Source organism: Cuculus canorus, chromosome 2 (genome assembly GCF_017976375.1).
Source record: "Cuculus canorus isolate bCucCan1 chromosome 2, bCucCan1.pri, whole genome shotgun sequence".
In the NCBI taxonomy this organism is placed as follows: domain Eukaryota; kingdom Metazoa; phylum Chordata; class Aves; order Cuculiformes; family Cuculidae; genus Cuculus; species Cuculus canorus.
In genome coordinates this window covers 25,894,145-25,908,170 of record NC_071402.1, presented here as the reverse complement: position 1 = coordinate 25,908,170, position 14,026 = coordinate 25,894,145, and the positions used below count along the sequence as shown (strand labels likewise).

General features: G+C 40.5%; 1 protein-coding gene across 5 annotated transcripts in view; it reads left to right on the top strand.

Annotated features, from left to right (window-relative positions):
* The window catches only part of ESRP1 (epithelial splicing regulatory protein 1), a 54,323-nt gene that overhangs the window by 18,987 nt on the left and 21,310 nt on the right, over positions 1–14,026 (top strand). For 3 of the 5 annotated variants that reach the window (XM_054059484.1, XM_054059485.1, XM_054059483.1), the window contains exons 12-14: positions 900–1,098; positions 2,988–3,156; positions 12,967–13,072. In XM_054059484.1, coding sequence (XP_053915459.1) covers positions 900–1,098; positions 2,988–3,156; positions 12,967–13,057 — 459 coding nt within the window. In that variant the 3' untranslated portion in view covers positions 13,058–13,072. Of the gene's footprint in view, positions 1–899; positions 1,099–2,987; positions 6,859–12,966; positions 13,073–14,026 lie in introns of those variants that run through there. The other 2 variants (XM_054059486.1, XM_009558021.2) reach the window with 2 other exon arrangements.

The following is a 14,026-nucleotide window of genomic DNA, read 5'->3' as shown; positions in this document are numbered from 1 at the left end:
GATGACAAAAGAACTTGGAGGAAGAAACGTGTGTGTATATAGTCCTGAGAGCTGTCTGCCACCCCTGCCCAAGATTATCAGGTTTATTTTTTTTTTCCCCCTAGATAACTGCTTTTGCCCTACTACTAAATTATTATCTTTATGCATGCTCCCACCATTCCTGGTTGCAGACCTCCAATCATGAATAACTTTGTAAAAGATGGTGATAAAATTGTTCCTCCCTCTGAAACTAGAAGAACTGGCCCAGAATTTGTTAGAGCTGATTTCAGATTTGCACCTCTACTTCAAGTCAGCAGTTGCATGTGGCTAAAATGACTCCTCCCAGTCATGTATCCCTCTAATTTACAGCTGTCCAAAGATGTTGGAGTTTTTTTCTCCATAGGCTCGTATTAGGCCTTATGTTAGTACCCTTCTAAAACATCCCAGCCTGCGTTTACCTTTTAAAAAAAAATGATAAAAATGATTTTTTAAAAAAAACTTTGACTCTTGACTGTACTTATCATAGAATTTTAAAAATCACAGATAATAAATATGGATCGGTAACTCCAATTCTGCATTTTTACTAAATTAGTAAGAGTAGGTCTCAAAGCACTTGTGTACCCCTGAATTGTAGTCTTTCCTGTAGGTGTCCATATTTTCTTCTTTTAACATAGAAGTAGCTTGGCTTAAGTTACCACATAGTTTAATAGAAACAGGTAGATAAATCAAGTTAGTGCAAGTGGGAAGAACTTTGGGGTGGAGAACTTGAATGCACTGGTGGATGCTTGGGTTGACCAACTGTATTTGACTTCAGAGATGAATATATTTGTGGCTGAAGAAACTGCTTTTAACAGCCCAAATTATTGCTATGCTGCAACTTCGTGAGTTCCAGAAACATTTTTTGTCTACCTTGTTTGTAGGGACGTCCATCGGGAGACGCTTTTATTCAGATGAAATCTGCAGACCGAGCTTTTCTGGCTGCACAGAAGTGTCATAAGAAGACTATGAAGGACAGATATGTTGAAGTCTTTCAATGTTCCGCTGAGGAAATGAACTTTGTATTAATGGGGGGCACTTTAAATCGAAATGGCTTGTCCCCACCACCATGTAAGTTACCATGTAAGTTTTGCTTGGGTCTTGCCAGTACTCTGCGCTGTGTGCGGGTAGGTGTTGGAGCTGCTCTGTTGACTCTGATTCTGGTTCTTGGAAAGGAGCGTCAGATGGGGATATTAAAATAAGGTTTTTTTCAACTAAAATCATCAGCAGCTTGCAGTTGTTATTTTTCCCTTTGGTTCTAAATTACTATGAAGAACTAATCTAAAATTACTCTTGCTTTTCCAGCGGCAAAGTTTCCTCCCCTCCCTGAAAATTAACTTGGCCATGGGGAGCTGTGACTCCAAGAAGTTACTTGCAAGACCTGCCTAGACCTTAAAGAATTGTTTCCCATTTAAGCTAATTTGTATTTAGCTTTTTCATCATGGTGAATATGTCAAGTAAAAGCCCTTCCCCTTTCACTTGCAAAACTCAATTTATGAAACCATTGGTAATGTTCTCCTTTTGAGACTTAACCACAAGTGTTTTGCCTATTGAACCACTACTGACGGAACACTTCTGCATTTTGTTGTTCACACAGAACTGAGGCTGTCTGTGTAGGAGTAAAATACACATAGCTGTGGCCTCAGAATTGTGGAAAGTATATTTCACATAGTTATGTTCCTCAGAGCTACTGGGATGAACATGGACTTGTATACAAACATTTGGGGGAGATCCTTTAAGAGCTTAAGGGCTATCTTACAAAGTACATGTGCCAAAAAATCTGAGCCTATGGGAAAAATAATGCTTTGCTTCGAGATCATAAATGGCAGGGTAGTCAAGTAGCAGCTTTCTCTGTTTCTCTGTGCAAATGTATTAGTGTTGTTATTGGCTTCTTTATTGTTACTGGCTTTTAAGAAGTGTCTTCTAGATCCTAGTCAGAGCTGCCAATATAGCAGCAAACTTCTTCCGTGTGGCTCCTTTTGAGTGTGAGCAGACCTTCAGTCAATCCTTAGGAGAAGCTTTCCAGATGACTAGCTTGTTTGCCTTTTTATTTTGCAGTGCAAGTATCTTTCTGAGCAGGGAGGGGTCTGTAGTATATAGTCCTCTGACAGCTGTTCCAGATCAGTTGAAAGCTTTTCCTAAGAGCTTTTAGGATAGGTTCTTGGACAGATCCAAATTTTAGGAACTCTTAGATGGCAATGTTACCATTTCCAGCTACAAAAGCCAGTGATGAATTCCTCAGATAAGCCCTTCCAGCTCTGTCGGTGCCCCATCCTACAATGCACAGAGATTCACACTGTCACTTTAAATAAGCCTCTATTTTTGCTTTTCTATGTTATCCAAAGCTTTCATGTGTTCACTTTTATGGTACTGGAAGTGGGAAGAGGGAAGAAAAGAATGACAAAGGACGAGGGTGAGCTCTAATCGGTGAGAAGTCATTTAGGACCTTGCATCTCATTGAAACACCACTTCTGTTATTTAAAATAAAAAAGTAATCGGTGTTACCATTTCAAGCTGCAAAGCCATGAGTCCTCAATTAATCAAAAGACTAAGAAGAAAGAGCTGGTTAGGGGATAGGGAGTGTCAGGATTAGTGCCCTCTGCTGTGGGGACTGTTAGGCAAGTTTTTAACACAAAAGTTTCCTTCTGATAGTGAATTCTCACACTTCTTGGAGATTTCATTAAAATCTGAGCCTAGACAAGAAAAACTGCCATGCCCCCCCTTCAGAAAGGAGCCCTATTCCCAGTGTAAGAGGTGGCTTTTTGTGTGTTATTGACTTTGCTTTTGACTCGGGGGGTTGCACAGAACACTTGTAGTCAAGCTTATATTGGTGTATCAGATTTATTTTCTGCGATGAGCAACAGAATGAGAAGCTTGTGAAGGCTGTTACTGTAGGGTTCTTTAGTTAATTAAGACCATATATATGCTGGAATTCAAAAGGTCCTAATCTATTTTCCATTTGTTCTTTTTAGGCCTTTCACCCCCTTCCTACTCCTTTCCAGCTCCTGCTGCAGTTGTGCCAACAGAAGCTGCTCTGTATCAGCCATCCATGCTCCTAAACCCACGAACACTCCAGCCCTCCACAGCGTACTACCCTGCTGGGGCTCAGCTTTTCATGAACTACACCGCTTACTACCCCAGGTAAAGCAGAGGAGAAACCAAGCAGGAACAAAGAAGTCTTTTTGCAGCAAATGCACAAAGCTCAGGAAAGGACATTGTCTGCTTTGCTAAAGGCTTGTGCTACCAAGAACAGCTTGTTTGGTATCTTGTTCAGGGAAACAATTTCAGGTTTTCTAGGGATTTCCCAAGTTTTAGAGTATTTCAGGTAGTGATGCTTTTTAAAGCATAAGTGTCACAGTTACAGTAAGATGTTTTTGTTGTTTATTTTTTTTTTTCCACCTAACGTGCCTCTTAAACTTGTTAACTTCCATTGTTGTGACCTCAGTGGGAACTGGTGTGTGCAGTACTCTATCCCATGTTGGTAAAGAAGTCCTTGGCCCCTCTTTAGAATGGAGGGATTGGGATCTGCCCTAACAACTTGTGGAATTCTGCCTCTGTTTTTGTAATATGTAACTTTTGACCTTTGTGGTAAAAACTGTTTACTTATTTATAAAAGTACTGCATTGCGGCATGTACGTATTTGAATGCATATGTTAAGCATACAGAGGCGTATGTTCTTCCTGACCTCATGAACGCCTCGTGAGGGGCTTTTGGCTTTTCTGGATATATTAGCCATCTTCTGTAGAACAACAGCTCTTGACACCATTTTACCTCTGTGATCATGAGCCATAAAAAGCCATGTTCCTTGTAAGCCATAAACTGTTCTTCATCTGTCACGAAGAACTCAGGTCTTCTATTAGGTTCTGATCTGTGCTTTTTATCTCTGGAGAGGGGTCCAAGTAGCTACTTATGAAGCTGTGGAGTAACATGGGCCCTCTAGTACCTATAAGATAAAGGTTTTCTTAATACTTTACACTAAACCAGTATGTCTGAGCTGCCTATTGTGTCTTTTTAATTAAAACAATTTCTTCGTTCATGAGTTAATTTCTGTAATGCCTTTAATGTTTGTCTTAAGGTTATAATATGTTACCTAACTCAGCTTCTTTAATGTAAGATCAAGAAAAATAAAATTCCAAACTTCCACTAGCAATATAAACCAAGTTTCTCAAAAATAGTTCTGTATGTCATGAGAACAAGGTAACAATAATAGTTTGTAGTGATTTTGGCATGTTGTACTTAACCTGCTATGGCCAGTCTACTATTAAGTGTCAGACCCTGCATAGATCTCTCACTCGATGGGATCCTGCATAAGTCTCATTATTGCTGCTTGGGCTGATTAGTCTGTAACCAACATATACACCCACAGTCTTAAGTCCCAAAATATCCTTTTTAAGTTCTTGTCTAGCTGGCAGTTGTAACTGGCACAGAACTGTTTCTTAAGAATATACAAGTACCTCCCCTTTAAAAAGAAGTAACATTTCTGGAATCAACTTGACTTCTGTATTGTGAGATCTGGTATTTAGGTGTTCCCTCTCTATCTAGAGTAAGTGCTTGATCTACAGAAAAATGGTATGTGGTATATGGTGATCCTTTGTAGCAGATAATTTGTTGGGGTTTTTCCCTCCAAAAAAATTAAGCTTTATTTCTTTTCAGGCAAATTTCCGTGCTTTGTAAAAGGTGCAATAAGTAATTGGGTCCCTTTCACATAGCAACTGGAATTCTCTTAAATGGAGTTTTCTCATTGTGAAATTTAATTCAAAAAATGTTAAGTACGTGCAGCAGGGAAGAACAAGGTATCCTCTGTACTAAGTGGTGCATTTAAATGCATGTACATGGAAAGGCAATACAGAGCTGGTGGCTAATCATCAGACAGTGGTTCATAAATCTAACTAGTGAATACTTATGGAAATAAGGGAAGTTCCTTTGACCTGCTGCCCAAAGGTTCTACTGCTCGTATTTTGAAAAGTCAAGCTGCCTTTTAATAGCCGGTTCTGCTTTCTGCACAGTAATCAACCCAGATGGTGGCAGGGAAGGAGGCATTGCTTTGGGCTTTAGTAGCTATTGGAAATCCCTGAAATTCTGACTTGTTGTAATGCTTTTACAGCTTTGGTGATAAAACCTGATAGCGTAAAGAAATAGATGCCTTCTATGCTACTTTAATAGCTTTAGCGAACTCCCAATGAAAGGGAAGGAGAGCGAGTTATTCAGGATCTGTCAGTCTTTGATATCTCTGCTCAGCTTGTAATTATACCTGGCAACATGTTCTAACAACAAATCAGTGGTCTTGTTCTCTGCCTAGTCCCAGGTTTTTGAGAAAAAGAATAATCAGGATTCATAGAAGGGAGGAGTTTCTTTCCTTATCTAATCCTTAATAAGTGTACCAGTTGCTGAATGTATGTTGAAAGTAATGAATAACTGCGCTACTTGGCAACAGCTAACATGTTCTAGAGAAACTTCTACCACATGCAAGCATGGAAGTTACCGCTACAGAATATGTAGTTTTAAAATAAAGTTGAATCTTATTGAACTTATTCAGGACTAATTCTATTTTGATCACTTTATGCCATGCCTTTACAACCTCAAAAGCTTCTGTCAAAATCCATAATTGTAGGAACATGCTTCAGCCTTGTTCACTGTTCAAAATATCATTGAAAATGTAGAAAGAGTAGCTTTTTACTCGGTGGGCAGTACACTGGTGGGATGTGTAGCCAGAAAATTAAGTGGAAACTAAAAACTGATGTGGATTCAAACAAATTGGATAAATTCAAGGGCAGAAAATTCATCATGAGATAGTGAATACACAGAAACCACACCTGGCTCAGGAAGTCCTTGAACTCAAAATAACTGGAAGAGTTCTTACGTTCCGTGTCCTGTGGTAAAATCTTGTGCCTTTGAAGCAAGTGGGTAGGTGAGCTTGTTTGTTTGCATCTTTGAAGTAGTATTTGTCTTGAGAGATACAGGTACCACTTGTGAGCATGGGTCCCTTCTAATGTATTTGTAGCCTTATTTGGCTGTGATAATAGTCTAATAGCAGCTAGGTTTGAATTACCTCCCTGTTGTGTCTGTGTATGTGCAGCTCTTTCCATTAGTCGTTTGAATTAAAAGGCCTTTTTACGTGGTAGTTAAAGGCAAGGTTCTTACACTTGCTGCACGAAGAAATATGGGGTAATTTGTTAGTGTCCTCATTTGTCTGCTTCTAACTCTTCCTGCTATGGATTAGGTATGCTTTTCTTTTTCTTGTTATACATTGATCAACTCGTAAAAAAATTTATATAATGTGACATATGTATGCATACATACACAAAACCCAAATAAAATTCCCTAAGTTAGAAAAAAGCCTAACTTGTTTTCTGTGATGTACCAGATCCTCTGTAGCGACCATCATGGAGAACAAGTAAGACTGTTTTCTAACCTGAGTCATTGCTTAGATCCATATTTAGGCACAAGTAAATTACAATGAGTTTAAACTGACAAAACCAGGAACAAGTGGGCTGGATTGGGAGTGATACCATTCAGCACTGCTGCCAGCAGCTTTATTTGCATATCTGTGTGTCTGGCTAACCAGCATCACTTGACAGAACTGGGTTAGGAAACAACCATATGTGTATTTAGCCTGGGAGATCTGTTGCAGATGGAGAACAGCAGCAGACACAAACAAAACCTCTTCATCAGCTTAGTTGTACTCATACCATTATAGCAACACTCTGGATCGCATCTCTTTCACTATCTGTGGTTTCAATACAGGATAGGGGATGATGTGATTTAGAGCAGCCCTGCGGAGGACTTGGGGGACTGATTGAGAAGCTCAATCTGGCAATGTGCACTCACAGCCCAGCAGGGCAACTATCCCGGGCTGCATCAAAAGAAGTGTGGCCAGCAGGATGAGGGAGGTGATTCTGCCCCTCTACTCTGCTCTCGTGAGACCTCACTTGGAGTATTGTGTCCAGTTCTCAGCATAAGCATATGAAACTGTTGGAATGGGTCCAGAGGAAGGCTACAAGGATGATCAGAGGGCTGGAGCACCTCCCGTTGGAGGACAGGCTGAGAGAGTTTGGGTTGTTCAGCCTGGAGAAGAGAATGCTCTGAGGAGAGCTTATAGTGACCTTCCAGTACCTGAAGGGGCTACAGGAAAGCAGGAGCGGGACTGTTTACAAAGGCCTGTAATTGGAGAGGGGCAGATTTAGACTAGACATTAGGAGGGAATTCTTCACAATGAGAGTGGTGAGGCACAGGCACATGTTGCCCAGGGAAGCTGTGAATGCCCCATCCCTGGAGATGTCCAAGGGCAGGTTGGACAGGGCCTGGGGCAGCCTGATCCAGTGGGATGTGCCCCTGTGCATGGTAAGGGGGCTGGAATTGGATTATCTTTAAGGTCCCTTCCAACTCAAACCATCTTGTGGTTCTACGATTGTAGTAGTCTTTTTTTCTATTTTTATAGGAAGTACGTCAGCTTGGATTGCACGAGATCACATCTGCAGTGAATACCCTTGCTGACCCTGAAAGCCTATTGGTGGCTTTTAGTTGCTATCCAGCAAATGGAGCTCAGATGTATATATAAAGTGGGAGAATATCAGACTCTTTATTACTTGTCTTTGCTCAGAGCAAACCAATCTCCATCGTGGGTTTGTCAAAATAACCTCAGCTGTTTAGTTAATAGCACAAACTTGTCATGATAGTTTGGGAGGGAAGACTTAGATTCACTTTTCTAAGTGAAGGTAGCTTGCCAAGGATTAGAGCAGCAGGGATGCCTTTAACTACTACTGTATTTCATTGGAGGAGGAGTGTGTGAGCAGAGAAGGCTAATCATTGCATGCCTCCATAAGCTGTCATTATTTCTTCATTTGTAGGTTTTAATTAGTAAAGCTGCTGTGGTGTCTGAAAAGCAGCAGAATGTTATTGCCCTGATCAGTAAGTATCTGGGTATCAGGATAGTAGAAGTTTTTAAAAAAGAAAACCAAAAACAGATAAAAAACCCCAAGACTTTGAAGAGAATTTGATAAGCCTGTAAAAATATGGTGGGTAGTAGGAGTGTCCAAGATTTACAGAACCTACCATACAAAATGCCACCATGGATGCTGAAGAGGTTCCTCTACTTACAGATCCCAGTTCCTTTTTTTATCTTAATATACTGAATGATTTGATGTTCACTTAGCAGCTCATGCTGTCATCTTCTGACTTGTCCTCTGCTATATAGTAAGATCTTTAGTTTAGTATGAAATCACAAGATTCTGTAAGCTAGCTGCAGAGATCAGCAAGTATATTTTTTCCTTTTGCTTATTTACAACAGTTCAGTGGTGGGAGAGCAGATCCTCCTGTGGTGCCTTCAAGGCATGTGTGTCATCCATGCAGGTGTCTCTTTTTTTAAAATGTTTGCAGTGATGTCTGGGTCATCTCAGGTTATTCAGTGCACAGAGACCTGTGGCTGGATGCTTCTCTTCGCTCAGCAGCAGCCCTCTGCAGGAGTGTGTTGAAAGTCCCAGTGCTGCTCGGGGTAGACCATTGCAGTCTTCTGTGGCAGCAAGTGCTCCTGTCTGCATTCCCATTGCTTGTTTCGTGTCATGCCACCATTAACTTATACAGATGGGAAGCTGATTGCAGTAGGCAGACAGGTTATCTGGTTAAACATGGAGATGGCATCTGTACAAAAGCAGCTTCGGGTGTTTCTAGGGGTAGAGCTGAGCTGGTCTTGGAATAAGGCTCCTTAGGGCTGAAAACCTGGTTGGTTTTTTTTGTGTGTGTTGGTTTTGGGGTTTTTTTAAATAAAACAAGCTTTTCCTGTTGAGAATATGTTCTGCGATTAAACAACAGTCATGGAGATCTAAATGTTTCGGTTTGTTTAACAGATGACCTGATGATTTAGTGCTCCTACTTTGGCTATTTGTCAAGTCATATGGCATTTCCTTCTTATGGATACGTGTGGATAAACATTCCAGTTGTGGAAGAGGAAAACTATTCTGGTTATGAAAATACTTTTGCTAATCGCATGATTTGTTAAAATTTGGAAACAAAGTACCATGTTAGAAGTTCCAACTCTGATAATTATATGGCACAATTTACTAGCTTTGTCTCTCTCAAACTTTGTATGAACCACTTCTAAAAAAGTTTTATATGGAATCTGTATTTCCTCCTGCTTTTGGGCTCCTTTCCAGCAACGAACATTATGGGCGTTATGCTGCAAGTCTGTGTACATGTGCACGTTACACCCATGCCAGGCCAAACAGTAGCTGGAAAAAAATCCGGTGTTCATTGGATGTTGGGGTGATCTGTCAAATTTCCTTGAGGTTTTCTGAAGGCTGCTTGGCGCGCCTTGTGCTTTTTGCTGTTCCTTTGTTGGCTTCAGTCAGAGGATCTGGCTTTGCAGTGCTGTAGAGCTCAGGGTTTGCTGGGCTTCCTAGACCTAGCAGAGGGTGAAGCTAATTTAATCTTAACACTAGTGGATGAATCTGACAAGCTTTTCTTCTCTGCCCCCTCCCCTTCTTTTCTCTCCTATGACTTTTCCTGCTAGTGTTCCTCTGAGTAGGATGGTGAGGGTTATGTAGTAAGCCTAACCTGCAATAGGGAACCTGTCTTACAGTCCTGAAACTAATAGAAGCTGTCAATCGGTAGCCTGATGAAAGGATACTTCAGTGTCTGTGTCACAAAGCAGAAAATAATTAATACTTAAACAAAACTTTCTCAGGACTACAGAGAACAAAGTCATAGGAAAAACAGGGATAGAAAAGCTGCAGAAGGGGAACTGGAAGCCTGTAGATGGTGTCTATACACCTGTATGTTCCTACAGGCAGATAATGTGGGGTATGTCTGTGGTTCTTTTGGCTGACCTGCAGATTACTTGGCTAAGATTGGAAAGCCTGCTGACTGCTCTCGACTCATACTCACTTTTAATGTAAACCACAGCTTCCTTCTGGATATTGGCATCTGTCAACCAGAAGTATAATGTAAAAAAATATTAGGAAATCAAACAACAGAGATGATGACTCTCAATGTTTCTAGTTAAAATTTTAGTGATGAATGGGATACCTTGAGGTGCATAAATGCTGTTTGAATGCCACCATCAACCTTTAGAACATGTGAAAGCTTGTTTTTCATCAAAAACTGATATCAAACTTAATTGTTTATTTTGCCTTTTTTTTTTTTTTTGGAGAATACTACAGTCTCAGAAATATTGATTGGGAAAAAAAATGCAATCTGGCTGTTGATTAAATCCAAGAAGGAGGATCAATTCATGAGGAAAACAAGTTTGCATTTGTAAATATTTTAGGTAGTGTTTGATTTGAAGGACTAGATTATATAAAAAGCGTTAAGATTTTGCACTGCATCATTATATACAACTACTAAGAATGGCTGTAGAAATACTCTCTGACCCCACATAAAGCATGCAAGTATTTGTTTCTGGGGTTTATTAAGTAGAGAAGATAGGTTGGAATAGTTATTTGTCTTGCATCCCTCCCTGGATGCTTCATTACCAGTGTTGCCTACCTACTGCTTTTCCACCTGGAGACAAGACCACTCTAAGCCACTTGTTGCTGTTCTTCTAGGAGGTTGTCACCCCTCGGTTTGGGGAAACGCAAAAATGACTAGGGGCAGTCTGTGTGTTATATTGTATTGGGGAATAAGAGCAGGTAGTGCCCTTAGCCAAACCTGTGTCTCCAAGGTGATGTTATGGATTAGAGGGTCATTTGCAGCACATCAGTGCAAAGCCATCAGGGTTAGCCTGAATAGTTGGAATTTTAAACAAAGATGCCTGACTTACTTCTACACCATCCCCATCTGTTTTAATGAAGAATAAAAATACGGGGGTACAGGAGAAGAGAACTCAACAAGGTGAAGGAAGCACTTCTATCCTACTTAAAGCTGCTCTACCAAAGCACAGGAAGGCTAAGCAGCGAGGCCAAATGTCAGGGCAAGACCTGACAGAACAATAAAGATTCTAACATGTACCAACTATAAGTGTTGAGTCTTAGAGAAAAGTATTTTTAATTACTTCTGAATTAATTATCATGGCATTAATATTGCTTTAAAGCAAGACAAGCATGTCCCTTTGTGGCACTAATCTGTAACCTGTGACAGTTGCAATTGACCACAAAATGCTGTGTCTAAGAAATCAATGAAATATAAGTAAATAAAAGCAAATACTTCCTTGCTAGCATCACTGTCAGCTGTAGAGATCTCCTTCCTCAGATGTATTGGGCAAGTGCTAATGGAGAGCACAGGCCTGGAGCCTGCATCCAAACTGTGGATGGGCACGCCTGCCATGGATTCATCTCCTTACTCTGTAGCTACATTTAAAACCTTGGGGTTGTAGACAGAGTGTGGTGGCAACAAGTTCCAAAGCTGAATGGAGCACGTGAGGGAAGACTTATTTTCAACCTCCTTAATGTCATAAGGTGACCTCTGGATCTTATGCTTGAAGTTTGAGCAGCATATAAGTACATTGACTGTGGTGGCAGTGTTAGATTAGTGTTATTATGGAAAGGCGTGCAGGAAACTATTAGTGCAAAGTGTATTGTGATAACTTTGTATGAAGATGTTACTATACAGCATAAAATATTAAATCCCCATAGCTCTTTCTTTGATAATATGATAAACCTTATTTATAATCATTTTTTATCTTTAGCATTAGTGTATCTGTTATCTAGTGGAGTCACTATTGAAGAATTATTCACAAAAGTACCCAAGAACAAAATATTGTGGAGATAAACAAGCATTATAAGCAGTTTCTATGGGAAAGCAGCTGCTCTTCTAAATGGTGATACCTATTCACTGTAGACCTCAGTCAATTGCATCTGCATAGTGAAACGCTTTGAAAACTCTTGTCTGAAGAGTAGACCAAAACCATCTGTTCTATGTCCAGAAATGGCTTGCCTGCTGGATTTGCTTGTCACCTGTTGTTACTGAGCCCTCTCCTTCCATACTGTTTTGTATGAAGATGACACAGGGTTTTGCAAATAGTGGCAGCTGGGGAAGGGCAAGACTGAAAGCAGTGGTGAGAACACATGCTTGGAGAGAAATGCACCTACTGGACTTAAAAGCTCCAGAGGAACTTGAGAAAATGAGCTCTAATTTAGTGAAACTGAATATAGGTTAATGCTGTAGGACTCCTGGGGAAGCAAAACTCTGCCATAAGGCATCTTGGGACAGCTACCTGTTGGCTAAATTTAGTCTTCATGAGGATCATTTTAGCTCAGGATTTAAACACAGGTGTAACCAAGCAAAGGAAAGACTGATAGTCCTCAGCAGAAACCTTCCCATGGTATTTTTCATGGGTTTAGAGAACAGAAGTGGAGTTAGTCAGGGAACTACCTTTCCAGTATGGTTTGGAGACGCTAGTCTAGGTCTAAGGATTATAATGAAAAGGATGGTTGAAATGGTAGGTGCTTGAAGCCACAGTCAGGAGATAAAGCAGAGCAATCAAGTTGACTTTGAGCAAGAAGTATAGATTTTTGAGAGGGTAGCATTTTTTTACTTTCATCTTAAAACTGTATAATATGTAGGAGAAGCTGCTGGTATCCCCTAGTATTAGGACAACTTCAGGGGTTAATAGCCTGTGCAGATCTACCAAGTGGTGAACTTGTTAACTTTTCATTTAGAGACTTGGAGAGTATATTTGGCTTCAACTGTACAGGAGGTGCGCTTGTCTTGGATTTCCAGGGGTACTCTCTTGAGAGGAGTCGGTTGTGACAGCCAGAGTCTGAAGACAGTCTTCTTCAACACACTGTGCGTACCTGTGTGTTGTGCTGTTAGGGGAGGTTGATTACCTCACTATGATGTCTGTTGATGAATTGTTCTTGATGCCATGGTCATGGGAGCATTACAAATGTCTAAGTGTGCAGCCTGGACTCTGATATCTGCCTGGAGCTTTAAGAAAGGTTAAGCTGACATAGCCAGCTGTTGGCTCTCTTCTGCACTAGTTTGGCTTCTGATTGCTTCTATCTTAACTTGTGTTTGTAGTATGCAGCAGAGGATGGACTTGTGCACACAAGTGATCCGGCCAGAGCAGTGTGCAAAGAATGGATTTACATTTAAAGGCCCCAGCAGTTAGACTTCCTTAGAGAAGGTAAGGATAACGAAACCCAGGAGATGGGTTTGGGGGTATCATAGTGTTTGCTTCACATAACCATCATACTCAACATAATTTTTGATTTGCTGCCCTGGGAACATGGCTACTCTTTGCTGTGTCCAGAATGTCACGCTGCAATATAGAAGACCTTGGATGCTAGAGTCATAATTTAAAGGATTTTTACTACTCCTGTCTTGTTATGGGCTGCTGCTTTGTGTAATTTCCCGGGGCTCTAAATGCATGCTATTTCAAGCTTTAATATCACTATTGAGAGCCTCCAGAAAGGTCCACAGAGTCAGTTTTCTCTGAGGAGAAAAGTGCAGAGATGATGTAACTCTCCTAGCAATGCACTAAGGTGTAGTGTTAGTTAGACAGAATGAGCTACTTCCTTAGGTAACTACAGAATCTGATTTCTAAACCTCAGGCTGATGTAAAATTGCAGCAATGAAGTAAACTGTGTTTGTATAACTGGCGGCTACTCTCCTGCTCTTGTGAGTTTTCTGATCAGGCCACTTCAGGCTTTCAAGCTTGGTTTACTTCTATATAGGAACAGTCAAAGGGTAAAGTTGCCCAGAAAGCATTTGTGCAGAAAATTGCAAGTTGAACTAACAGTGGTGTATTGATGGCTGCACCATGTGCTTTATTGTGTGCAGTGGTTTCAGAGGTATATGGAGAATATATCTCTGAAAAATTCTTCTGTAATCTCTAGTCCTATAAAAATACATAGTCAAAGAAGTGATTTCTTTTATGCCTATTTCTTTCCTCTGTTCCTTTCTTTACCTTCCTCTCTGAAAATAACAACAAAAAAAATTGCCCTCTTTCATTCTTTCTCTTCTCTGACACAAAAGAAATCTTAGCCCAGTGTGTAATCCACTTGTGGGCAACATCTTCACCTGCAGCATTGCCATGCTATCATCTGCTAAGAGTCCTGTTAAGTGAAGTACAGCATGT